We start from the raw sequence: 25136 nt of genomic DNA on the forward strand, positions 1-25136 counted from the left end.
GAAAAAGAAGAACAAAGAAACCCCCAAGTGAGCAGAAGGAAAGAAATCATAAAGATCAGATCAGAAATAAATGAAAAAGGAAGGAAACAATAGCAAAAATTAATACAACTTAAAAGCTGGTTCTTTGAGAAGATAAACAAAATTGATAAACCATTAGCCAGACTCATCATGAAAAAAAGGGAGAAGATGCAAATCAACAGAATTAGAAATGAAAAAGGAGAAGTAACAACGGACACCTCAGAAATACAAAAGATCATGAGAGACTACTACAAGCAATTATATGCCAATAAACTGGATAACCTGGAAGAAATGGATAAATTCTTAGAAAAATACCATCTTCCAAAACTGAACCAGAAAGAAATAGAAACCATGAACAGACCAATCACAAGTATGGAAATTGAGGCAGTGATTAAAAATCTACCAACAAACAAAAGTCCAGGACCAGATGGATTCACGGGTGAATTCTATCAAACATTTAGAGAAGAGCTAACACCTATCCTTCTCAAACTCTTCCAAAATATTGCAGAAGGCGGAACACTCCCAAACTCATTCTACGAGGCCACCATCACCCTGATACCAAAACCAGGCAAAGATGTCACAAAAAAAGAAAAATTACAGACCAATATCACTGATGAACATAGATGCAAAAATCCTCAACAAAATACTAGCTAGCAGAATCCAACAGCACATTAAAAAAATCATACACCATGATCAAGTGGGGTTTATCCCTGGGATGCAAGGATTCTTCAATATATGCAAATCACTCAACATGATACATCATATCAACAAATTGAAGGATAAAAACCATATGATCATCTCAATAGATGCAGAAAAAGCTTTTGACAAAGTTCAACATCCATTTATGATAAAAGCTCTCCAGAAAATGGGCATAGAAGGAAATTACCTCAACATAATAAAAGGCATATATGAGAAACCAAAAGCCAACATCGTTCTCAATGGGGAAAAACTGAAAGAATTCCCTCTAAGAACAGGAACAAGACAAGGGTGTCCACTCTCACCATTATTCAATATAGTTTTAGAAGTTTTAGCCACAGCAATCAGAGAAGAAAAAGAAATAAAAGGAATCCAAACTGGAAAAGAAGAAGTAAAATTGTCACTCTTTGCAGATGACATATTATACATGATTCTTTTATCATTATAAAATGTCCGTTGTCTCTAGTAGGAATTTTGTCTTAAAGTCCATTTTGTCTGATATCAAAGTAGCCACTCCAGTGCTCTTTTGGTTGCTGTTTGTATTATATATCTTTTTTCTTCCTTTTATTTTCAATCTGTCTGTATCTTTGAATCTTGTTTTTTTTTAAATCCACTTTTTTTTTCTGTTTAAGATGCATTTTTATTGAATTTAAAAAAAAAATTGTAACCAGACAGAAAGAATAAAATAGACAAGAATGTCATAATCTGACTATGTAATATTCTTTCATTCTTGATGAATCTCTAAACTATAACAAAGGATTGTTCTCTATACTAATTTTTAAGGTTGTCCAGTTAAACCATTATTTGGTATCCTTTCAACAGGTTAACCTCTTCACTATTTAGAGTTTCTTCTCAGAAACATTCATATATTATACAGAAAACATTCATAGTTTATTTGGGAAACATTCATATTTTATACAAACTTGAGACGAGACCAAAACTAAAACAAAAAAACCCCACACAATTGTAGCTGCAACACTACCCTAGCTGCATTGTGGTGATTATGTTCAGTCAGCTGTCCACTATGTACAACTGGATTTTAACAGTGTTATTTACAGAGGGGCCAAAAGCACTCATCTAAAGTAAAGGCGCTGGGGTTTAATGTGCACTTCAATAGCCCTATGAAAACACAACCATTATATACACTGTAAACACCACAGGGCATGAAATCCATCTTCAACCACAAACATCAATCTTACAGATCAAGCATACAAGGTCTAAGGTAAGGTGCCTGACTTTTCTTTGTAAGCATACTTTTCATCCAAGAGTATTGCTATTTTCATAGGACACTAGTCATTATTTCAAATATGGTGCCAGTGCTCGAAGCAGTCCCCAAACCCCTTTTTGGGGATTGCCTGCATAGTTTGTGATAAACTCTGCTGCACATTCTTGATGGTGCCAAGTCTTCGTCCTTTGAAGAAGGATTAGACTTGGGAAAACCGGCACAGTTATTCACAACCAAGTGAATCAAACCATGGGATACACCTGGATCAAACGTGAGGCGCCACTATAAAATGATGAGATCGATTTTCTTATACAGCTTGTAATTTCAGAGACTTAAGATGCCTGAGCAATGGCGGTGCTGATAGAGTAGCAGAGATTCTCCTGGAGGGATGACTCTGAGAGGCAGTACTCACTGGAATGGTCTATCTAGGTGGTGTTTTGCAGTTTTAAAAATCAGTCCGTTGCCACGCACACAGACTTTAGTATTCCTCTTCCATTTCAGTCCCTTTTGCTTTCTTATGGATCGCCCGATTAAAGCTATGGCAAGCAGGGACCCAGTGATCGTCATGAAGCCCCAGCTTACAGCCAGGGAAGCCCTTCTGAGACCTGTGGCAGCACATCCAGTATCCTGGCCCATAGGGCAATGCCTGGCAATAGGGCTTGGGGTGCCACCGGCACAGGGATATGTCCCCTTTCACATATTTTTTCTTGCACTGCTTGCACGGATCCTCTCTATAGCGTGGATCCCAAACCCAGCGAGAATCTGCTGGCCGGATATTGTAATATTCAATGATAAACTTGAAATAGCAGCAGGTACATTTAAGAGCCACTAAACTCTTAGTGGGAAGTAACCTGAAGATTTTCACCATAATGTGGTGGGGAAGGAAAGCCATGTACTGCTGAGGTTCCAGAAGCTGCTGGATTTTAAACCTGGTCTCCAGAAAGTCATGTGACACCCGCTTCTTCCAAATGGATGCCTCAAGCGCTGGTAATGTACTTTCCACAGGCGAGGCCAGCGTGACAAATGAATCGGCCGAGACACTTCTTTCCTCAGATGCACTGTCACCCTCAGTGGCATCTTCAAGCTGACTGGCCTCGGTAGAGTCTTCTGTTGTGCTTTCATTCACTTAGGAACAGCCCAACTGGTGCTGACCAGACGGCAAAAAAAACAACATCCCAGGAAGTGGGTCTTCGCAGGACTCTGAACTGGAAGGCTGGTCTTTCTCTACCTTGGGCACAGTGATACTAATGCGCAAAGACTTTTCTTCTCTGACCAGGACATTGGCTGGCAAGCGGCACAAGCGCTTCACTCATGCCATCAACAGCATCTGTGGGCAATTTCATGGCCTGGGGACAGGTGCGAGGAGGGAAAGGTGACCCAACAAGTTCCTCTGTCATTTCCACATCATGTCTATTGCTGTTTTTCCTGGCAGTCTGCTGACCTGGCTCTAGTTGTGCACAGTCCGTGTGCAAACTTGCGCCTGCCGACAGTGAGGGACAGCCCTGAGAAGCGCCATCCCAGGCCTGGTCCCCCTTAGAAGAACAACGGTCAGCTCTTAAGGGGCCACAGTCCACAGATACAGACCCCACAGTTTTCACCTGAGTATCAGGTACCTCCAAGGCACCTTTGTTTGTTTTGCTTTCCTCAGCCTGAGTGCCATTCACAAGCAATACACGGCCCGCATTGTGATGGAAGCTGTTATTCCTCGAGAGGCTCCCAGGCTCACACTGGCTCTGCCGTTTCAAGCACTCAGACTCCAGCCTGGCTACCATGTCAAGGACACAGACTGGCTCACTCTGTGGTTCACCGACCTCAGGATTTCTCCTTTCCATGGGTTCTTCACATGCTCCTGGGGCAGACAAGGGCTCAGAGGCTGGGGGCACACCTGTGGGTTGCCCAGAAAACCGCACCATGGCAGGTGAGTTAGTGCAGTTTTTTGCACAACTGGCTAGCAGAGCACTGGCTCTTTGCTCGAGGAAGGCAACCATCTGTATGACCGACAGAGGCCTCCCAGCATAGACACCATCCCCACTGTCACTCACGTAATGCACAGTGCTCAATGCCACACGCAAAAGGCTCAGGCTGGTAGCATCTACTGTTGACTTCCTTCATCCTTTCTAACCGTATCTTGGCTTTTTTAAGATCCCCTGATTTCTTCCTTCTTTTAGTAGCTCTCCCATCAATATCCCAGGAGCTTTTTATTTTCAAAGATCTTATTCTATTACTACACTGGTGGGCTGCAAAGAATGCAATCTTTTCCTTGGTGCTTCCTGGTTTCACAACAGCCCAGATATCGAGCGGCCCTTCCCCTTCTTCACCCTGGTGGACTGTTGCAGACGGTGCATTCTTCTTGGTTTTAACATTCAAGGTGCTTTCTTCAGGACTCTTCCCACTCATGCTGCACAGAACATTTGGAGAAAGGATTCCAAGAGGCTTTCGAGATGATGCTTTACCAAGAGAGGCTGAAGGAGAGACACTTGGTTTCATACAGCTAGCTTTGCATTTTTCATCATTTACAGCCTGTTGGTGGCTCACAGGAGTTCTCAGAGTTTCCTTGCTGATTTCCAGAGGTCGCACTTTCTTCTGGAGTTTCCAGTATGGCTTTAGGTGCATAACAGAGGCTCTGGGCTCCTGCCCTGGCCAGGGCCTGGCCCGGGGCTGCACACACCAACACAGCGCTGGTGGTGGGAGGCCTGGCTTGCTCCCCACTGCTGAGGCGGACCGAGCGCCCAGCGTGGCGCGGCGCGGCGGAGCCTTAATCCACTTTTAAAATCTCTAACTTTTGACTAGAATGTTTCATCCATTCACATTTTTAAAATCCATTCACATATGATGTGATTATTGAGATACATTTATATCTGTCATTCTTCTTATTTTGATATCTCTCATGCCTTTTTGCTCTATTCCTCTTTTACTGCTATAATTGCAATAAGTGAATATTTTATACTACAGTATTTTTCTTTACTGATTTTCCACTATTTTTTGAGTTATTTGCTTAGTGGATGCTCTAGGATTTACCATATATCAATAAAGCTTAATTTATCAGAAACAGATTCAGATTTATACTAACTTAATCCAAGTGAACTACACAAACATTACTCCTATAAAGCTCTATTCCCTTTCTCCCATTTTTGTGGCATTGCTCTGTGTGTGTGTGTGTGTATTACATTTATAAATATTATAAACCCCAAATTACACTGTTATAGTTATTACTTTACATAACTTTATGTTTTTTAAAGAAACTAAGATAAAAAAGGACGGCAATTATGTTTTTTCAGGTTTTATTAATACGAATCCTTATCATTTCTGGCTTTCTTCATTTGTTCCTGTGGAATCAAATTACCATCTGGAGTCATTTCTTCAACCCAAAGCAGCTCTTTTGTACTGTTATTAGAAAATATATTACATTTCCATATGTCATAGCCACCAAAATACATTATATACACTGTTTTGTTTTTTTATTAATTTTTATTGGAGTATAGTTGCTTTACAATGTTATGGTAGTTTCTTGCTGTACAGCAAAGTGAATCAGTCATACACATATATAGCCAATCTTTTTTAGATTTCCTTTCCAATTAGGTTACCATAGAGCATTCAGTAGAGTTCCCTGTGCTATACAGTAGGTTCTCATTAGTTATCTATTTTATACACAGTAGTGTATATATGTCAATCCCAATCTCCCAATTCATCCCACCTCCCCTTCCCCACTTGGCAACCATAAATTTGTTCTCTACATATGTACCACATCTTCTTTATCCATTCCCCCTCTCGATGGACATTTAGGTTGCTTCCATGTCCTGGCTACTGTAAATAGTGTTGCAATGAACATCAGGGTGCATGCATCCTTTTGAATTATGGTTTTCTCTGGATATATGCCCAAGAGTGGGATTGCTGGATCATATGATAGTTCTATTTTTAGTTTTTTAAGGAACCTCCATACTGTTCTCCATAGTGGCTGTACCAATTTACATTCCCACCAACAGTGCAGGAGGGTTCCCTTTTCTCCACACTCTCTCCAGAATTTATTGTTAGTAGACTTTTTGATGATGGCCATTCTGACTGGTGTGAGGTAATACCTCATTGTAGTTTTGATTTGCATTTCTCTAATAATTAGTGATACTGAGCATCTTTTCATGTGTTTGTTGGCCATTGTATGTCTTCTTTGGAGAAATGTCTGTCTAGGTCTTCTGCCCCATTTTTTGATTGGGTTGTTCGTTTTTTTTGTGATTTTTGTTTGTTTTTTATATTGAGCTGCGTGAGCTGTGTGTATATTTTGGAGATTAATCCCTTGTCATTCGCTTTGTTTGCAAGTATTTTTCTCCCATTCTGAGGGGTGTCTTTTCATTTTGTTTATGGCTTCCTTTGCTTTGCAAAAGCTTTTAAGATTAATTAGGTCCCATTTCTTTATCTTTGTTTTTATTTTCATTACTGTAGGCGGCAGACTGAAAAAGATCTTCCCGTGATTTATGTGTCCTGCCTGTATTTTCCTCTCAGTGTTTTTTTTTAATAGTATCTGGCCTTACATTTAGGTCTTTAATCCATTTTGAGTTTATTTTTGTGTATGGTGTTAGGGAGTGTCCTAATTTCATTCTTTTACATGTAGCTGTCCAGTTTTCCCAGCACCACTTATTGAAGAAGAGACTGTCTTTTCTCCATTGTATATTCTTGCCTCCTTTGTCATAAATTAGGTGGCCATAGGTGCATGGGTTTATCTCTGGACTTTCTATCCTGTTTCATTGATCTATATTTCTGTTTTTGTGCCAGTACCATACTGTTTTGATTACTGTAGGTTTGTAGTATAGTCTGAAGTCAAGAAGCTGATTTCCAACTCCATAGTTCTTTCTCAAGATTGCTTTCACTATTCGGGGTCTTTTGTGTTTCTATACAAATTGTAAAAATTTTTGTTCTAGTTCTGTGAAAAATGCCCTTGGTAATTTGATAGGGATTGCATGAATCTGTAGATTGCTTTGGGTAGTACAGTCATTTTCACGATATTGATTCTTCCAATCCAAGAACATGGTATATCTCTCCATCTGTTTGTGTCATTCTCTAACTTCCTTCATCAGTATCTTATAGTTTTTTGAGTAGAGATCTTTTGCCTTCTTAGGTAGGTTTATTCCTAGGTATTTTATTCTTTTTGATGTGATGGTATATGTGACTGTTTCCTTAATCACTCTTTCTGATCTTTCATTGTTAGTGTATAGGAATGCGAGAGATTTCTGTGTATTAATTTTGTATCCTGCAACTTTACCAAATTCATTGATGAGCTCTAGTAGTCTTCTGGTAGCATCTTTAGGATTCTTTACGTATAGTATCATGTCATCCACAAACAGAGACAGTTTTACTTCTTCTTTTCCAATTCTGACTCCTTTTATCTTTTTCTTCTCTGACAGCCGTGGCTAGGACTTCCAAAACTATGTAGAATAAAAGTGGTGAGAGTGGACATCCTTGTCCCATTCCTGATCTTAGAGGAAATGCTTTCAGCTTTTCAACATTGAGTACAATGTTAGCTGTAGATCTGTCATAGATGGCCTTTATTATGTTGAAGTAGGTTCCCTTTAAGCCCATCTTCTGGAGAGTTTTTATCATAAATGGATGTTGAACTTTGTCAAAAAGCTTTCTCTGCATCTACTGAGATTACACACACACACAAACACACACACAAGTTATATGATTGCTTTTTAAATCACTTAGCAGAAAAGAAGAAAATGCATTTTTGCTATCTTTTATAATTACCTTTACCACTGCTCCTTGATTTTTTTTTTTTTTATGGATTCAAATTATTGTCTGGATCTTGCTTTCAAATATGAAGAACTTCTGTTAGTATTTCTTTAAGGTGAGTCTGCTAGCAACAAATTCTCTCATCTTCTGCTTATCTGCAAATATCTTTATTTCATCTTCACTTTTGAAAGACAGCTTTGCTGAATACAGTATTCTTGGTTGAGTTTTATTTTTTCTTTGAGTATTCTGAACACGTTATCCCACCGCCTTCTTGTCTCCATTGTTTTTGTTGAGAAGCCAGTTGTTAATTTTGTTGTGGTTAACCTTGTAAATGACAAATTGTTTCTCTCCTGCTGCTTTAAAGATTTTCTCCTTGTTGTTGTCTTTCTGCATTTCTAATATGATTCATCTATTTGTGGATCTCTTGCATGTATCCTATTTGGAATTTCTTGACCTTCCTGGAGCAGAAGATTAACATTTTTTGAATAAGTGGAAACTTTCCAGCCTTATTTCTTCAAATACTTTCTTTGCTCCCCTCCCTCTCTTCTTTCCTTCTGGTTCTCCCATCAAGCATGTTAGTGTGCTTAATACTGCCCCATAGTTTTCTGAAGTTCTGTTCATTTTTCTTCATTCATTTTTCTCTCTGTTCTTTGCACTGCATAATCTCTATTGCTCTGTCTTCAAGTTTGCTAACTCTTCTGCCAGTTCAAATCTGCTGTTGAGCCCAACTGGTGAATTTTTTATTTCAGTTGTATTTTTCAATTCCAGAATTTCCATTTGATTCTTTTTCTTTAAAATTTCTATCTTTTATTAATATTATCTATTTGATGTGACATCACCATCATACCTTCCTTACTTCTTTAATCATGGTTTCCTTTAGTTCTCTGAAGAAAATTCTAATGGCTACTTTGAAGTCTTTGCTAAATCTGACATCAGATCACTCTCACAGGCAGTTTCTATTGCCTGCCTTCCCCACCGTACACCACCCCCAGTGTATGAATTATACTTTCCTTTTCTTCTGCATGTCTTGTAACTTTTTTTAATTGGAAACTGGACATTTTAGATATTTTAACAACTCTGGATACCAATCCACCTCCTCTCCCCCACGGTTTGTTACTGTTATTTGCCTGTTTACTTGTTTTCTGACTAGCTGGATCATTTTAGTGAAATCTGCTTCCCCTTTTCTCCCATAATTTGTATTAATCAAACCAAATATGAAGTGTTGTGTTCAGCCTTGAATGTGAAGAATATTAACAAACAAAAGCATATAAAGAGGGAACTTTCAGGATGAGGAGGGTTTCCAAATACCGCAGACAAAAAGGCTAAGGAAACTGAGGATATTTTATATGAAGTCAATCAGACTAATAGGATAGAAAGGACACAGAGTTGCTGACTTCAAAGTTCTGGTACAGCTGAAGACAGGGAGGGAGAGATCACAGAACTCAGACAAATGTAGGCATTATAGCGAACACCTATTAGCTCAAAATATAAGAAAGAATTTTTTTTAACAAGAAAGAATTTTTAAAATAAGCAATTCAACAATGGCATATGTTACCTTATAAAATAACAAGCGTTCCACTTTTAAACAGAAATTTTCAACATGTCACAACTGTTGAGAATGGTATTCCTTGTTTGGAAGGGGACGTCTGAGTAGATGATCACATGTTCTGTGACAGTCAAGAACCCTAACCTTGAATGTAGTCATTTTTACATAATGCAAAGCACTTTGCATGCCTACAGGTATATATTACAAATAAGCCATTATTCTTTTCTAGAAAAATGTGTACAAAGAAATCTTCTTAAATGTTTCCCTAGCAAAGAGTTCCTCTGATATTGCTGATTAGTCACATATCTGAGAGATGACTATAAAACACTGGGCGAAATTATTACTTTGAACTTCTACATTCTCTCACGTACTTGCTTTAAAATTTTAGACTAAATTAATTCATTTTAAAGAGTTCCTCAGTTCTTAGAAAATATTTCTTTAAGGAAGTAATTGAGATCCAGAACTCACCAGAAGAAATCTTACCAGCACCTTTATAGTCAACAGAAAATGCAGATGTGACTCCATTGGCTGACCCCAGTTCACCCATGGAAATTTGATAAGGGGGCCTCAGCTTGATTTCCATCTGCATGTCAGACAGATTTATCTTTGTTGAAAGAGACCTGGGATTATTATATCGCTGCTTGGTCCTCTGAATGAAGTTATCTATGTAAAATAAAAAATAAATTTCTTTGCAGTCATTTGTTAATTAAATCATTTGAAAGTGTGATGTTTATGGACAGTAAATTTTGCGATAAAGTTTAACCTGTTATCCTAAGCTGTTCAATCTGCCATGGAATGTCCTAATATTATTTGTGTTTAATGGTTAATATATCATGGCATCATCAGTTTTTCTCACTAGAAATTATACTCCAGAAATTAAAAATTATAAATATACTAAGGATTTAATATTACATGACTGTGAGAATATTTCTACTATTATATCTGCTTCAAGGAATTAGTCTGAACTTCTACAAAACAAAAACAAAAACAGCTCCCTTTAAATTTAAACCAAAGTCTTAAATTTTATAGGGATTCAGATCTCATAAAATATTAAGTCTGCCAGTATTTACCAGTTGTAATTACATTAAAACATACATCATAAATTGCATGTTCATATAAATCTGTTTTCTTATTTATTGCTTACACCATTAGACCATATGTTTTAAAGAATAAATTTAATGAAAACAATAAAAGACATTTCCTAAATTTCTCCCAATTTTATTTTCACTATTGACACCTTGAATTTACTTTCTTCTCCCTTCTGCGTCAGGAGTCAAGCAAACTAACGTCCATAGGCCAAATCTAGCCTGCTGATTTTTTCTGTGAATAAAATGTTATTAGACTATAACTATACTCATTCATTTATGTATTGCCTATGGCTGTTTTCAAGCTATAACAGCAAGGGCTGATTAGCTGTGACAGTGACCAAATGATCCTTAAAGCCTAAAACTACTACCTTGTCCTTCCTAACAAATGTTTGCCAACCTCTGTTCTACATTAAGCAGCCTAAAAATACTATCGCATAAACACAAAACTCTGACTCTCTAGCTTATAAATTTCTCATTGAAAAATTATCCTCTGGGATTAATTCTTTGAACCAATAATCACAATCCTCTACATTGCTCAGAATTTTTTCTAATAGGCATCTAAATGAAGAAGTTGCCATAATGTATAGACTATTTGTCAAATTATTCTGTCGAAAGCAAGTTAGCAGAATTTTCTGAGTTTTCCCTCTGCCCCTCAGTATTAGACAAAAAATCACTTATGACTGAATGGAGACAGGATAATGAAAAGGAAAAAAAATGAGGCCCTTACCAAACTCAATGAAACAGTATGGTCTGACAGCAGTATTTGTCTTCATCATGTTATAAGTAGTAATGAACTCCTTCTGAAGCTCATCCAGGAAAGAGAAGGCCAGAACATTTGGGTAATTTTCAGTGCACAACATCATGTAGCTCACTCCCATAGAGCTAATAAAACTACAGTGTAAAAAACATTGGATTTAAAATTTCAAAATAAATCAAGGTAATTCATTACTTCACAAGACTGGCTCTATACACCATAAACTGCTGCTACAGAGGCAATGACGATATTAACACTGATTACAAATTTCAGCAAAAAAAATTAAAGGAACCAAAATATAATACTAGTTTCAGTTGTGATTTAAAAACAGTAGACAAAAAAGTGGAATGTATTCACTTTTCTGTATAGCAGAAACTAATACAACATTGTAAATCAACTATATTCCAATAAAAATTAATTTTAAAAAAAGTGGAATGTATCTAGAGGGACACACTATGATTCTAATACTTCAGTTACTTATCACTTGGGGTAGAAAGCAGGAAAGACTATTCAAATAGATAAGGGTTACAGGAAAGACTATTCAAATAGATAAGGGTTACAGATAGCTTAATGTTTCAATCCTTCAACCCAGTGGAACTTAACACTTTTTGAATCAAGAACTTTTTAGAGGTTTTGATGAAAGTTACAGACACTCTCCCTAGAAACAGCCCAGAACTTGGCACACAATTTCAAGGTCGGGTGATTACTGACCTCCTAAAGTCATCCACTGACCCCAGAATCAAATCCTCTACCTCACATAATAATGAATTATGAGTCACTAGGGGAAAAAAAGAGAAATTAGGTGTTCATAACAACAAACAAAAGGGAAGAAAGGAAGACTCTTGTTCACAGCAGAATGCTGCATGACACCTGGTAAATGTGGAGATAGTGCTAGAATTGGAAAAATCAGCATTTTGCAACCAACATAGTAAAGATTGTATCAAGCAAGTATAATCAATGGATGCTAAATCTAGGTAGATATTTTGGTGAGGAGCAGGAAACGCTGCATGGCTTTAAAATGTCTTCACATGGATTGTTAATTGGCTGCAGTAAACAAGGGAATTCTACTGTATTTATTACACAGGAGAAACTAGATAACCCCTTGACCAAGTGCTCTAACATCACTAATGAGGGGCAGATGGGCTTCCTGTGCCTCAGGACGACATGTCAGCTACGTAGCATTTTGGCTGAGAATACATAATCTGAATCTAATCATGAAGGAATATCAAAATAATCAACATCCTATTTTCTTTAAAGATGGGTGGTGGGGAGCTGTGTTCTTTAAAAACCTCAATGTTGTAAAAAAAGAAATAAAGGCTTTGGAAATGTTTTTGATCACAGGAGGCTGAAGAGACACAGCTAAATGCAATACCTAACCCTTGTCTGGATCCTGTGCCAGAGAGGGGGAAAAACGCTGTAAAGGATATTCCTGGGTCAATTAACAAAAACAGAAAACAGGCAGTATAGTAGTTTAGGTAAAAGTATGGTATCAATATTAAATTTACCAGACCTGGTAACTGTACTACAGTTAAGTAAGAGAATATCCCTAATCTTAGAAAATATGCTTTGAAGTAGTTTTTGAATAAAGGGGCATGGTATTTATAAGTTTCTTTCAAATGGTTCAGACAAAAATAAATCAGGCAGATAGATAAAACAATAAAGCAAATGGGGTAAAATGTTAGCAAAAGCTGAGTTTGGAAACAAGTATTATTTGTAATTTTCTTATTTGTACAACTTTTCTGAAAGTTTGAAATTATTTCTAAATAACAAGTTAAAATTAAAAACAAAAATGTTTAAATTAACCATCTTCTATTGAAAAAAAAACTTTCTAAAATAAAGTATACATTCCCCTGTAACAAGCTGAGTATGGGACACAAATTGACCCTTTTTAATGAGTCACTTAAACATTCTTTCATGGTGCTATAGACATAGCTCTGGTCTAGATCAAAGCGAGCAAACAGCATACAGGCTGTAACTCCCACTCCCATGCCAGACACTGCTAATCTATCACAGCAATTTTTACTGCCAAACCCTGACCCACATTGGAGTCCCCCCTCCCCTCTTTTCTCTAATATTGTAGAAGCAGAATTTATTTATTTTTAATTTAACTTTTAAAATAAATATATTCACTACTCAAATTTTAAAAGAATGAAAGATGAAAGGAAATACTATACTTGAAGTGTCTTATCCCCACCTCTGCTCAGAGATACCCAGTTCTCTGTTCCTCTAGCAACTCTTGTTATTACTAATTTCGTGTGTATCCTTCCAGTGACGGTTTATGCATATGCAAGCAAATGTACATAATATCGTTCTTTCTTAAAAGACCACCCAAAGCAGCCAAATGATGTGGGGTTGGCACACATTAATCATCTATTATTAATGGTGTGGGATATGCTGCTAATGAAACTGTGCTAATCTTATGTTTCTGGAACAACCTGGAATTCCTTTCTGAAGTTCCACTTAACACATAGTCATTTGATGCAATGTTTTTCAAACTGCAAGTTGTGACCCACTAGTAGATCATAAAATTAGTTTAGTGAATTACACACAGCATTTTCTTAAAAACTGAAATAGAATATGACAGAAAATACCAGAACGTTTATTGTTTCATGAAACTTCTGTTTAGCCTATTTGTATGTTAAGTAATGGTCACAAAGTAAAGTGTATCTCTTGTTATGGATCATAGTCAAAAAAGTTTAGCCATAACATATTTTCCTACAAAATTGACAACTAAATCAAAAATCACAGTGTCATTTTCCCAAGCACTTTTCCCTTTCCAAAAAAATCTTTACTGTCATCATCAAAATTCTTTGACACGTCATTGGCATTCAAACAGATCTCACAATAACTTGAATTGGGACAGAACACAATTGGTGATTGGCTTCTACACACTTGGAACTTCCAAGTGGCTAGCTAGGAGTTGTTTCACTATCCTTCAATATGACTGACGCTTTTAGACACCATTTTTTGTGCTGCAGCAGGGTTTTCCTGTGCTTCCATATTAATAACAGAGTGAACCACAGACAACTACAGGAGTTTATTCCAAATGGTTTCTCTTGCTTACACTCAATTTAACTGAAGAATTATTTGTGAAATTGAAAAAAAAAATCCTCTGTTTTTAAGAGTCTATGTTCATGTTTTCAGTCTTTATTCCAAAGTCTTTATTTTACTATAAATGCATGATACTCTCTGAAAATGCTATATTCTATAATATTATGACTTTTCATAGTGAATTTACACTTACAATGTTGTCTTTATTTGAAATGCAAAGCCAGTTCTCCAAAAGTACACACGGCTCTGTTGAATTACCTGTTATCAAAAGTTCTGTTTTTTCATATCACTGGGACAAACTGAAAGACTCCTACCATCGCACTGAAATAGTCTGAGGTCACTAGAGGCATGTCAGTTTGTGCAGCCTTTAGCCTGTCCATCAGGTTCATTTAGCTCACTTTTTATAGACAATCTGGCTGTTATCCTTCTGCCTTGCTGAGGAGGCAGAAGAGAAGTAGCAGTAATAGTAATAGTAGCAGCTACAGTTTACTGATCACTTAGTATGAACCAGGCCCTTTGCTAAGTACTTTACATATTTTACATAATTTCATTCTTACTTTATTATAATAAAGCACCTGCTATGTGTCTTCATGTAACTAACCAGTTTGTGCTTATATATTTGTATGTTTGTTGCAGTATCTCTCTCATTAATATCTATGCTCCATGAGACCAGGGATAATTTCTTTATGGTCCACCACTTTCTTCTTAGCATCTAGAATGTTATGTCTAGTACACAGTAAGTGCTCAATAAATTAACAAATAAATGAGTGCATAGATGGCATCATTTATTTACTCACTTATACCTAATTTGTTTAGTATATTGTGCACAGATAATTGCACAGCTCAGTGGTATCTACACAAAGAAGCAGCTCAATAAATACCTGACTAATGACAGAAGAAAACAGAATTTCACCTACTCTTCCACGTCAGTATTCCCAGGAGGCTTGAGTTCAGGTCACTGAGTCTTCAACATCCCCCCTACTTAAAACACAGCGCTGTTCTCAGGGACCATGCAGAATTATTCACTTCTGCAGTGACTCCTCCAGATGGTTATAAAGGTCTAACAAGTGTGTCTGCTTTCCTTTTATCAGAGTCATTACTAATCCTCACAACAACAAAAAGTCCTCTTTCCTCCACCTTGAGCACAATTCTTAAATTGCCATTGTTTTCTTCCTACTTTGCTCTAATTTCCTTTTTCTTTTTTATTTCCTTCCACTTCTGGGCTTTGTGACCAATGAGATTTGATCTCTATAGCTACTGCCTTTCTTCTGGCCAAGGAATTTATCCAACCTCATTACATCTCTGGTTCCTCTCCACAGCACACACACTAGGAACTTCTTTAGGGCCTTCCAAGATCAACTGTTTTGAACAGGTAAGGCTGGGGGAAGTTCAAATTCCAGATAAAGGGGATTTACCTGTTTCAATCACTTTGTTTAAAAGCTAATTATATCATGTATCCAAGCAGGCCACACCTCAAGCAATTCCTGAAGTTCAACAAAATGAATAAGTGGTTTTAGACATTAAACTTTTCCTGGTATCTAATTTTATTTATGAAATGTCAAAACAATTTTAGACATCACCAATTAAACACTGACATTATTAGGACTTGCTGGCTTGCAGTACCAAACTAAATAATAAGTGAAAACGATGATCTTCCCCACAGCAAACAACAGAGTGCCTAGCATACGTCCCGTGTTCTACTCTATAGACTCTGATGTCAAAGACCAAGTCCCTGCCCTCCAAACACCTGCAATTAGGTACTGGGAATACAAATAAAACAATACACAAAACAAGATTAAAGAAACAAAACTGAATTTTTTTAGCATGCCAAATGACAAAGTATATAGCAAACTATTTATAAATTGAAACAGCAATAATATTTGTATTACATAGAGTTTTCATTCTACTATTGTATCATTGCACACAGGAAGTCTGCTTATCCTTTGTTGCCATGTTTACCCAGTAAATAGCTTTCCTAGGTGAAGAAAAGTTCTCCAGTAGGACATGAAATCTCTAATCTACTCTTAGAATTGCTTAGTATAAGAAAAATTTTATTTTCAAAAGAGAACCTTCCACACTGAACTCCATCCCCTAAAATAAAGGACTTAAACTTGTAAATATAAAAAAGGGTCTAATGTTATGAAAGTCAGTATACCTTATGAATTTATTATCACCAAATACATCTGATAAGAAACAAGGGGAAAACAAGACTTCGCCATCAGTAGGATAGTAAGATGATACAAACAGAAAGAGAACTCAGTAACACTGAGTGCCATGTGCAGCATCCTACCAGGAACTTCACATTTTCTCACTTATTCCTCTCTTAGGTAGCCAACCTTCAATTACCCTCCAGTGGTGAAGAGCTATATACATTATCCCATAAATAAAAGACCCATTTTAGTCACTAATTTAAACCTCATTAAATAAGAAAATATGTATTAATATGTAACATGCCAGGTGGTAGCAACTTATAACAGTAAGCTAAAGGAGAATCAGACGATTTTAAGTGGCCACAGATGATTACACCATCAAAACCTTAGATACAAAATTTGCCCTTGATAGCCTTCATTTTCTTTTTCTGCACAGTTAATCTATCTCCTGATTCACCCTTTCCCACTAACCCTAATACCTTCACACCCCGGAGAATAAAGATCCTGACTTTTTTTAGATAACCAATCATAGATAGTCCCTCATTTGCCTGTTGTATTCCAGAAGTTTACTGCACCTACAGAAACTGTATTGTAAGAGTAATTAGGTTCCTAGACCAGTTCATAAGAGCCTATTTAACATATACGGTGCTGAAAAGCTGTGGATTTTACCATAATAAATGGTAGAAAAGTGATATGATGCTAGTAATGCGACAAAACACAGGTTATCGTCTTCCCCTAGGTGGTCTGGTAGCTACTGGTGGGTTGCATTCCCCGTCACACCCCTCCCCACCAAACACCTCGTCTCCAACGAGACAATGCTATCTCATCAATTTTAGACTTCACATATACACTGTTCCTCATCATTTCTCAACCAAAAAAAAGGGTGGGGGGGGTATAGTTTCACTTAATCCTCTTCCGTGGTTAATTTCTCTCTCCATAAAATGAAAAGAATTAGGAGAATTAGGAATGCACCCTGTCAAGAAAGAGGTTAAGGGTAAAAGGAGGTAACTCCCCCTTTTACCAGAGAATAATGTGAATGCTGAAGCAAAAAAGACTGTATGTCAGATACACCATTTATTAGCTTTGTGACTTTGAACAAGTTTCTTTACATCCCCAAGTCTCAGTTCTCTCATCTGTAAAATAGGGGTAGTAGTACTCTAAAGGCTATCTGCCCAGCATCCTTTTCTCCCCTTCCTTTTGGGGAAATATCTACAGCCCCAACTACCTATTCTACATGGCTTTGATAAAGCCCATCAAATGGGTGGGCATGTAACCTGGGCCAGGCCAACTAAGAGCACCTCAGCCCTCCAACCACAATGTTAGTCCAGAAATGGACCATGACACAGCAAGGCCAACTGAAGTCCTTTTCCTGAAATATGGAGGGAGTGGAGTTGCCCAGCTGGAATGAAGTAAGCCTGGAGTTACCTATACAGGGTTTTCCAATATGTGCAGAATATCTACTTGCAAAAGGAAAGACTGGAGAAACAAGAGAAAGATTCCTGATAACATCTGAGTCCCTGGCTTTAGCCAGCTGGGAAACTGGCCTATCCTTCACAATACCCTTTTTTTTGCTTAAGCTAGTGTGAGTTGTGTTTCTGCCCTTGGCAATGGGGAAAAGTTCTATTTAAAAGCCATTCACAGAGCTGTTGCAAAATTTAATGAGAAGTAACCAAAGTGCCTGGCAATTTCAGGTATTCAATAACTGGGTCATTGTTGAAGTTGTTACTCCTGTAATCAGAAAATACCACCAAAAAGTGAAAGGAAAGCCAAAAACAAAAACCAAAAGGCAGGTAAGTCTAAAACAACATTCCTGGCTGGAGGCAGAAGTCTGGGCACAAATATGAAGAAAGTGACGTCTCAAGTAAGGAGAGAACCTGTGACGCTCTCAGCCATTATCAGACTTCAGATGAATCTGCTGTGAAAGAACTAAGGAATTTCACTTCTGGCACTAAAACTCACAATAGAGTATGACTGACCTCCTAAAGGGTTTGTTTGTTCATAAGATCAGTGTCTCAGCGTTTAAAGAGATTTCAAAATGTACAGCTATAATTTTTAAACATCTAAAACCAATCTCAAAGTTTTAAGATCTCATAAGACACAAGTTAATTTTCACATGGTTCATAATTATTGCTTCAGTCACTGTTGTTTCTTAAGTAGTAACATAAGTTTATCTATTAAAACATTTATTACAATGTAAGGAAAGTGTCCTTCAATAAAACAGATGACTTCCTTAAAATTTTACACAGAGAATTATACCACTATGTAATGCGAAAACAAATTACAAAACTGGATTATACACCCCCCCCATCTGCACCCCCAATCAATGAGTCAAGTTGAAGAATTATAGAGAAAATGAAGACAACTCATTGCACTCTGAATCCTGCCATACCCCACAACCAACCATCCCTCATGTGACAGTCACTATGATGTGCAAGGCATTGGGCCAGCACAAGCCAGGCACCACAGAGTGTAATCCATTAGCTGAACTGAATTATTCGGCTACTATAATCTGATGAAATTCACCTTTTTCCCAATATACAGGAGGAGAAAATTAAAGGAATTTTCTCAATTTCAAATGTTACTCATCTATTTTTTTTTTTTCTTAAAACTTTAGACTTCCTCTACCTATTCAACTAGAATCGAATGTGAGGGATTTCCCAGGTGGTGCAGTGGTTAAGAACCTGCCTGCCAGTGCAGGCAACACAGGTTCGATCCCTGGGCTGGGAAGGTCCCACATGCCACGGAGCAATTAAGCCCATGCACCACAACTACTAAGCCTGCGCTCTAGAGCCCACGAGCCACAACTATTGAGCCCATGTGCCGCAACTACTGAAGCCTGTGTGCCTAGAGCCTGTGCTCCACAGCAAGAGAAGCCACCACAATAAGACCACACACTGCAACGAAGAGTAGCCCCTGCTCTCTGCAACTAGAGAAAGCCCACACACAGCAATGAAGACCCAACTCAGTCAATAAATTTATTAATTTAAAAAAAAATCTAAAGTGAGGTACCATGTGATTTAGCACAGAATTAGACACTTAGTTTTGTTTCTCAGTGGTATTCTGCAAAGAGCACCTCAATTTCTAGACAAATTTGAAAACCACAATGCTAAGAGACGAGGAATCAAAAATAATACAAGCCAGGGCAGGTCAATTATCTCAGTGAGTTACAACCTAGTTGTAGAGAGTGGATACAGAAATTCTAAAAAATATTAATAGGAAAAAAATGATGAAAAAATCTGTCAACAAGTTCTACAGGCGATCTGTGAAGGGAGTGAAATCACTAGAGAAATTGAATAGTAGTTAAGGAGGCAGAAGGTGATTCAAAAGACACAGGCTCTAAGCTGGGATTTGAAAGAAAAGAAGCACTTAGAAACACAGCTAAGAAAGCAGACTAATGCCGGCTTCATGCTGTGCTACAACAACTACTACAGATCTGGGAGTTTAATCTGGCAAACTCATGGTGATTAGAAAAAGAGGTGTCATATGAGAATTTTAAATGTCAGGTAACACATCAATTCCCAAATTTATATATTTCAGGCTAAATTTATTGTCATATAGCATAAAAATTTCAATAAACTAGAAACCAACTAACAAGACTTCTAATCAGTACTAGAAAATACATGAAATCCAGGTTCTTGTCAGGAACTACAACTGAAAATTCTCTGTTATTCAATCCTTTTTTAAAACTTGGCTACAAAAATACACAAAGAGGCTTTTCTATGTGTGGTTCTGAGGGCCATGTAATTTATTTATTCCTTTAGAGATTTCTAAATTGTATTCTTAGATCAGGCTGATTAGGTCTCTGCTGATTCACACCACTCCTAAACTCGCTAATAAACTGCTTTTTGCATCATGCTATTTGCTTGCACTAAGGAATATTATAACAAAAATCAAAAAAAGCTCATTGTTACGGCTGCTGGAAGAGTGCTATCCAAATTCTGTCTCTATGTACATCAGGTTTCGGTAACATGAAAAGCAACGTTTTTATCCAATGGATACTGTGAATCTTACAAATGATCCATTATCCCCCTTTGTTCTGGCCCCAAGGAAGTTCAGAACAATGTTTGTAGCCCTTTTCTAAAAAAATGAACGGACTACAGTTTGCATCTCCAGAAAAAAATGTTATTTCAGTTTACTATCCTATGTTTATTTTTTCCTTCATATGATTCTCTTACCTGTACTTGAATTTTTTTTAATTGCCTTATGTCCTTTGTGGACTAACATGGAGTGCAAGTAAATAATACAAAATTTAGAATTCAAAACAATTAAATAGCACTGGCCACTGGAGGGATGTTAATATTTCACTACATTCTACTCTGCTTTTAAGACATAAGGTAAGGCTTCCTAGGTGGCGCAGTGGTTGAGAATCCGCTTGCCAATGCAGGGGACACAGGTTCGATCCCTGCTCCAGGAAGATCCCACATGCCGTGCAGCAATTAAGCCTGTGCGTCACAACTACTGAGCCTGCACTTTAGATCCCCGTGAGCCACAAGTACTGAGCTCATGTGCTGCACCTACTGAAGCCCACGTGCCTAGAGCCCGTGCTCCACAACAAGAGAAGCCATGGCAATGAGGAGCCCGCACACCACAACGAAGAGTAGCCCCTACTCACTGCAACTAAAAAAAGAAAGCCTGCGCACAGCAAAAACAGACCCAACACAGCCAAGAAAATAAATAAATAAATAAATAAATTTATTTTTAAAAAAAAGACATAAGGTAGAGTAACAAAAAAATTTGCAAAAAAAAGTTTTTCTTTTTTTTTAAATCCAGGGTATCTGCCAGAATTAATATACATTTGAGCCAATCTTCTGTGATGCTGAGATCGGTCTACAACAATATAAAACAACAACTGAAACTCAGAATAATGACCCAGGGCACTAAAATAGCCTATTAAATATTAGAATGTTTCCGGCTTTTTCTTCAAAAAATAGAAGTAGACTAAGACATCATTTTAGATATATATTTAACCACTACAACCATCACCACATTTTCCAGTTAAAACTCTCAGAAAACCCAATTAAAGATAACAACTCATTATCCCAGGTAATCCAAGTAAATATGGACCTTCTCTAAGGTTCTATCCTGGGCCTCTCTGAAATTCAGTGGGCATTTCTACCCTCACAGTTTCAATTTCTATGTGAATGATTCCAAAATCTCTATCCTACCTCAACTGGACATCTTGTCATAACTCAAAATGGAGCTTCACTCTCTTCCTCTTCTACCTCACCCCATAAGCAGCTCTTCCCAAAGGTCTCATGCAATTCCAATTCCAAGTCATCTCTGTCCCTTCCTTCTCTTCATCTTTGGTATTCTACCTTATCAGGCTTAACCATTTCTTCTCCTGAAGTGTCTTTCTGGTTGGCATTTTCTTTTTCATTTGCACTTTTATGTTACTAGCTCAGGCCCTAATTATAAGATGACTTCTCTCCTCAGATGTTCCATTTCACCCTATATTTCACTGTCTCAGCATTGTTTTTTATCAAGTCGCTTTCCTTCAAACCTGCAGTAAGAGTTTCCTATAACCTATTACATCTTCAAAGTGATATCCTTCAACCTGAACTTTCAGGAAAATCCAGGATATGGCTCCACACTAATTACCTCACATTTCCCATATTCCTAAATTGCCATTCACTACACCAGGCCAAGCAGGTTAATGCACCTACCATGCTAAGTCACATTCTTTACTTTTTCTGCCTCTTCCCTACACCTGGACTTGCCCGCCTCTCTGCCTCAGTCCAATCTTACTAACCCTCCAGGACACAGCTCATGTCTCATCTCAGTAACAAAGCCCTCTCCTTATTAAATCGCACATGGACCTTGTCCTTACCTGATTTCCCACTGTATGCACAATCAGTATCAAGTTGCTTGAGTTAATTGTTTTCTAATTATTTCACATGTATGCTCTCCCAAGTGGTCTCATCTATTCCCATGGTTTTAATTATAAACTGTAAGCTGACCTCCAAATCTAAATCTCTGCACTTGTCCTTCTCTTCACTAAGCTTCAGACTTACACATCCAACTGCCTACCTGACAGTGCCCCTTGAATATCTAATGGGCATCTTAGACTTAACAGTCCAAACAAGCTCTTGATTTTTACCACTGAAACACACATCCTCCAGTCTTGCTCATTTCAGTCCCATTATCCAAGTAATTACAGACATTCTTTAGGCCAAAAATCTAGAGGTAACTCTTGATTATTCTCTTTCCTTCACTAAACTTCAATCCATTAGGAAGATCTGTTGGTACTACTCCCAAAATACAGCCCAAATCCAACCCCTTCCCATCCTTATCACCCTCATTGAAGTTATAAGCATTACCTCTATGTGAACTTCTCTAAGAGTCTCCTAAATGACCTCTCTGCTTCCACTCTTATTGCGCATTCTTCATACAGCAGCCAGGATGAACTACTCAAAGCCAAAATCAGATTTTACATAACTCTCCAGCTTAAAATTCTTTAGTGGCTTCCTATTACATTAGGCTCAATCCAAACTCCTTATCACAGCCTAGAAGGCCCTACGTAACCTGTCCCATTCCTAACTAACCACACCTTCCACCACATTATTAATTGTCCATGTTGCCTCATCATCTTGGTTTTCCTTCGATCCCTTGATCTGCAGTGAAGGCCTTCTGCACTGGCTACTGTCCCTGCCTTGGTCTTCATCCACAGCATTCATAAGACTGCCGTCTTTCACATCTTTTAGGTCTCTGTTCAAATGTCACCCTCTCAAAGAGGCCCTTGACCGCCATAAAGTCACTATCCCATTGCCTGGTTTTACTTTCTTTACACATGAGGGTGAGTCAAAAATTATGCGCACTCTGGCTGTAGGAATTCATTTTAATTAACTTTTAGAAAAGACAAATACATCATTTTTTCAACATAATCTCCTTGCTTTTCAATATACTTTGCCCATCTGTCAACAAGTTTTCATATTCCCTCATTAAAAAATGTTTTAGGCTGAGCTGTGAGCCATGAATGCACCACTGTCTTCACTTCTTCATCAGAAGTGAATCTTCAACCTCGTAGGGCTGCTTTCAGGGGACCAAACAGGTGAAAGTCAGAAGGAGCAAGATCAGGACTATAGGAAGGATGTTTTAACACCACAACATGAAGTAATCCACAACAGACTTAGGTTCTGAAAAGTTTGTGTGAGATGGGTACCGAAACAACTCATGGAAGAGCATAAACAGAAGCGTTTGGATATCTGCAAACAAAATTTGGACCAATACTCTAAGGAAGGGTGAAAGTTTCTTAAAGAGAATCATTATGGTGACGAGACATGGATTCATCACTACAAGTCTGAGAGTAAATGACAGAGTATGGAATGGAACGTCCTCAATCACTGACCAAGAAAAAGTTCAAAAGTCAACCATCAGCTGGAAAATTGATGCTTACAGTTTTCTGGAATTCTCAAGGGCCAGTAATAGAACATTATCAGGAAAAAGGTTCAACAATCAACAGTGCTCATTATAGTGACATGCCTACTGAAGAGCTGAAGCCTAAACTTCGGATTAAACGCAGAGGACTGCTATCCAAGGGCATTGTGATCTTGCATGACAATGCACGTCCGCACATTTCTGCCCACACTGTCGGCACTCTGCAAAAACTTTGTTTTGAGGTGTTAAAGCATCCTCCCTATAGTCCTGATCTTGCTCCATTGGACTTTCACCTGTTTGGTCCCCTGAAAGCAGCCCTACGAGGATGAAGATTCACTTCTGATGAAGTGAAGACAGTAGTGCATTTGTGGCTTGTAGCTCAGCCTAAAACATTTTTTAATAAGGGAATACAAAAGGTTGTTGACAGATGGACAAAGGGTATTGAAAAGCAAGGAGATTATGTTGAAAAAATGATGTATTTGTCTTTCCTAAAAGTTAATTAAAATGAATTCCTACAGCCAGAGCACGGATAATTTTTGACTCACCCTCATACAATAAATGGTGATGAGTGCTATCCCCTCTCACTAGGATGTAAACTTCTTCCGTTTTTTGAGGGCAGATACCAGGTATGAATTTTTTTATATTTCCCATGACAGTTTTCCTGGGCATGTAAGGATACCCATAAATACCTAAAGGTCAATTATAAGACAGAATATCTGTGATCTACAAAACTATAAAATTTTCTAAAGCCAGACATAAATGCAGAGAAACTACAAAAAGGGTGATGACATGATGAATACTATTTACTGTAAGTTCAGAACCACGTGATTCTTGACTTGAAAAGTTCTCCTTAACTATTCAAACACTAATTTCTATTTTGACCACTTACATTTCATTAAAATGACAACCACTAAGCAAATGATTCTAATGGAGCAAACTGAAGTCTTACTTAATGTTATAATGTCCAGTTTTCAGTGTACATCTATCAGGAAGCTGAGCCAGTTTTCTCGAGAGCATTTTAAAATACTTTCTGCACTCCTGCATGCCTGTGCCTTGTTCGTAGTCAGTAGAAGCAGAAAGTGGCAGTCCATCTCTGACACGAATGACTGAGGCAGATAAAATCACAGACATTTCAACCAACAGAGAAGACCTAAAACAAAATGAACAATTTGGGTTAGGTAAGAAATAAAGCCAAAGCTGTTAAACACAGTGCAAAAATGTGCAACTCACTAATAATCAAAGACATACTAATTAAAGCAATGACATACCATACCTTCAGTCACAACTTGGCTGTTAAAAAAAATTTGCTTCTTTCTGCCATTTCCATAAGTGTATTTGGAAATAAATACTGGAATAAACACCATTCTCAACACAATTTGGTGCAATTCAACACGAGTTTAAAAATATTTATGCCCTTTGACCACAATAAATTTACATATATAAGCCTATCCTAAAGAAAATAATGAGATTTAGGCAAAATTTTAAACAAAAAGATATTTTTCTCATAGAAATA

General features: G+C 37.6%; 2 protein-coding genes across 6 annotated transcripts in view; both read right to left on the minus strand.

Annotated features, from left to right (window-relative positions):
* The window catches only part of SEC22A (SEC22 homolog A, vesicle trafficking protein), a 68891-nt gene that overhangs the window by 38057 nt on the left and 5698 nt on the right, over positions 1 to 25136 (minus strand). For all 5 annotated transcript variants that reach the window (XR_009047693.1, XM_057696851.1, XM_057696849.1 and 2 more), the window contains exons 2-4: positions 24573 to 24773; positions 11022 to 11185; positions 9675 to 9869 (exon numbers count right to left, since the gene is read on the minus strand). Coding sequence is in view for 4 of the 5 variants with exons in the window: in XM_057696849.1 (XP_057552832.1) it covers positions 9675 to 9869; positions 11022 to 11185; positions 24573 to 24773 (560 nt within the window). In the remaining variant the exon portion in view is untranslated. The remainder of the gene's footprint in view (positions 1 to 9674; positions 9870 to 11021; positions 11186 to 24572; positions 24774 to 25136) is intronic.
* Positions 2418 to 4674, minus strand: LOC130830014 (F-box only protein 34-like). Its single transcript, XM_057696848.1, is given in 3 exon segments — positions 2418 to 3200; positions 3202 to 3988; positions 3990 to 4674. Coding segments are annotated over 3 exon segments (2133 nt in total). The 5' UTR covers positions 4553 to 4674.

Source organism: Hippopotamus amphibius, chromosome 10, assembly GCF_030028045.1.
Source record: "Hippopotamus amphibius kiboko isolate mHipAmp2 chromosome 10, mHipAmp2.hap2, whole genome shotgun sequence".
Taxonomy (NCBI): domain Eukaryota; kingdom Metazoa; phylum Chordata; class Mammalia; order Artiodactyla; family Hippopotamidae; genus Hippopotamus; species Hippopotamus amphibius.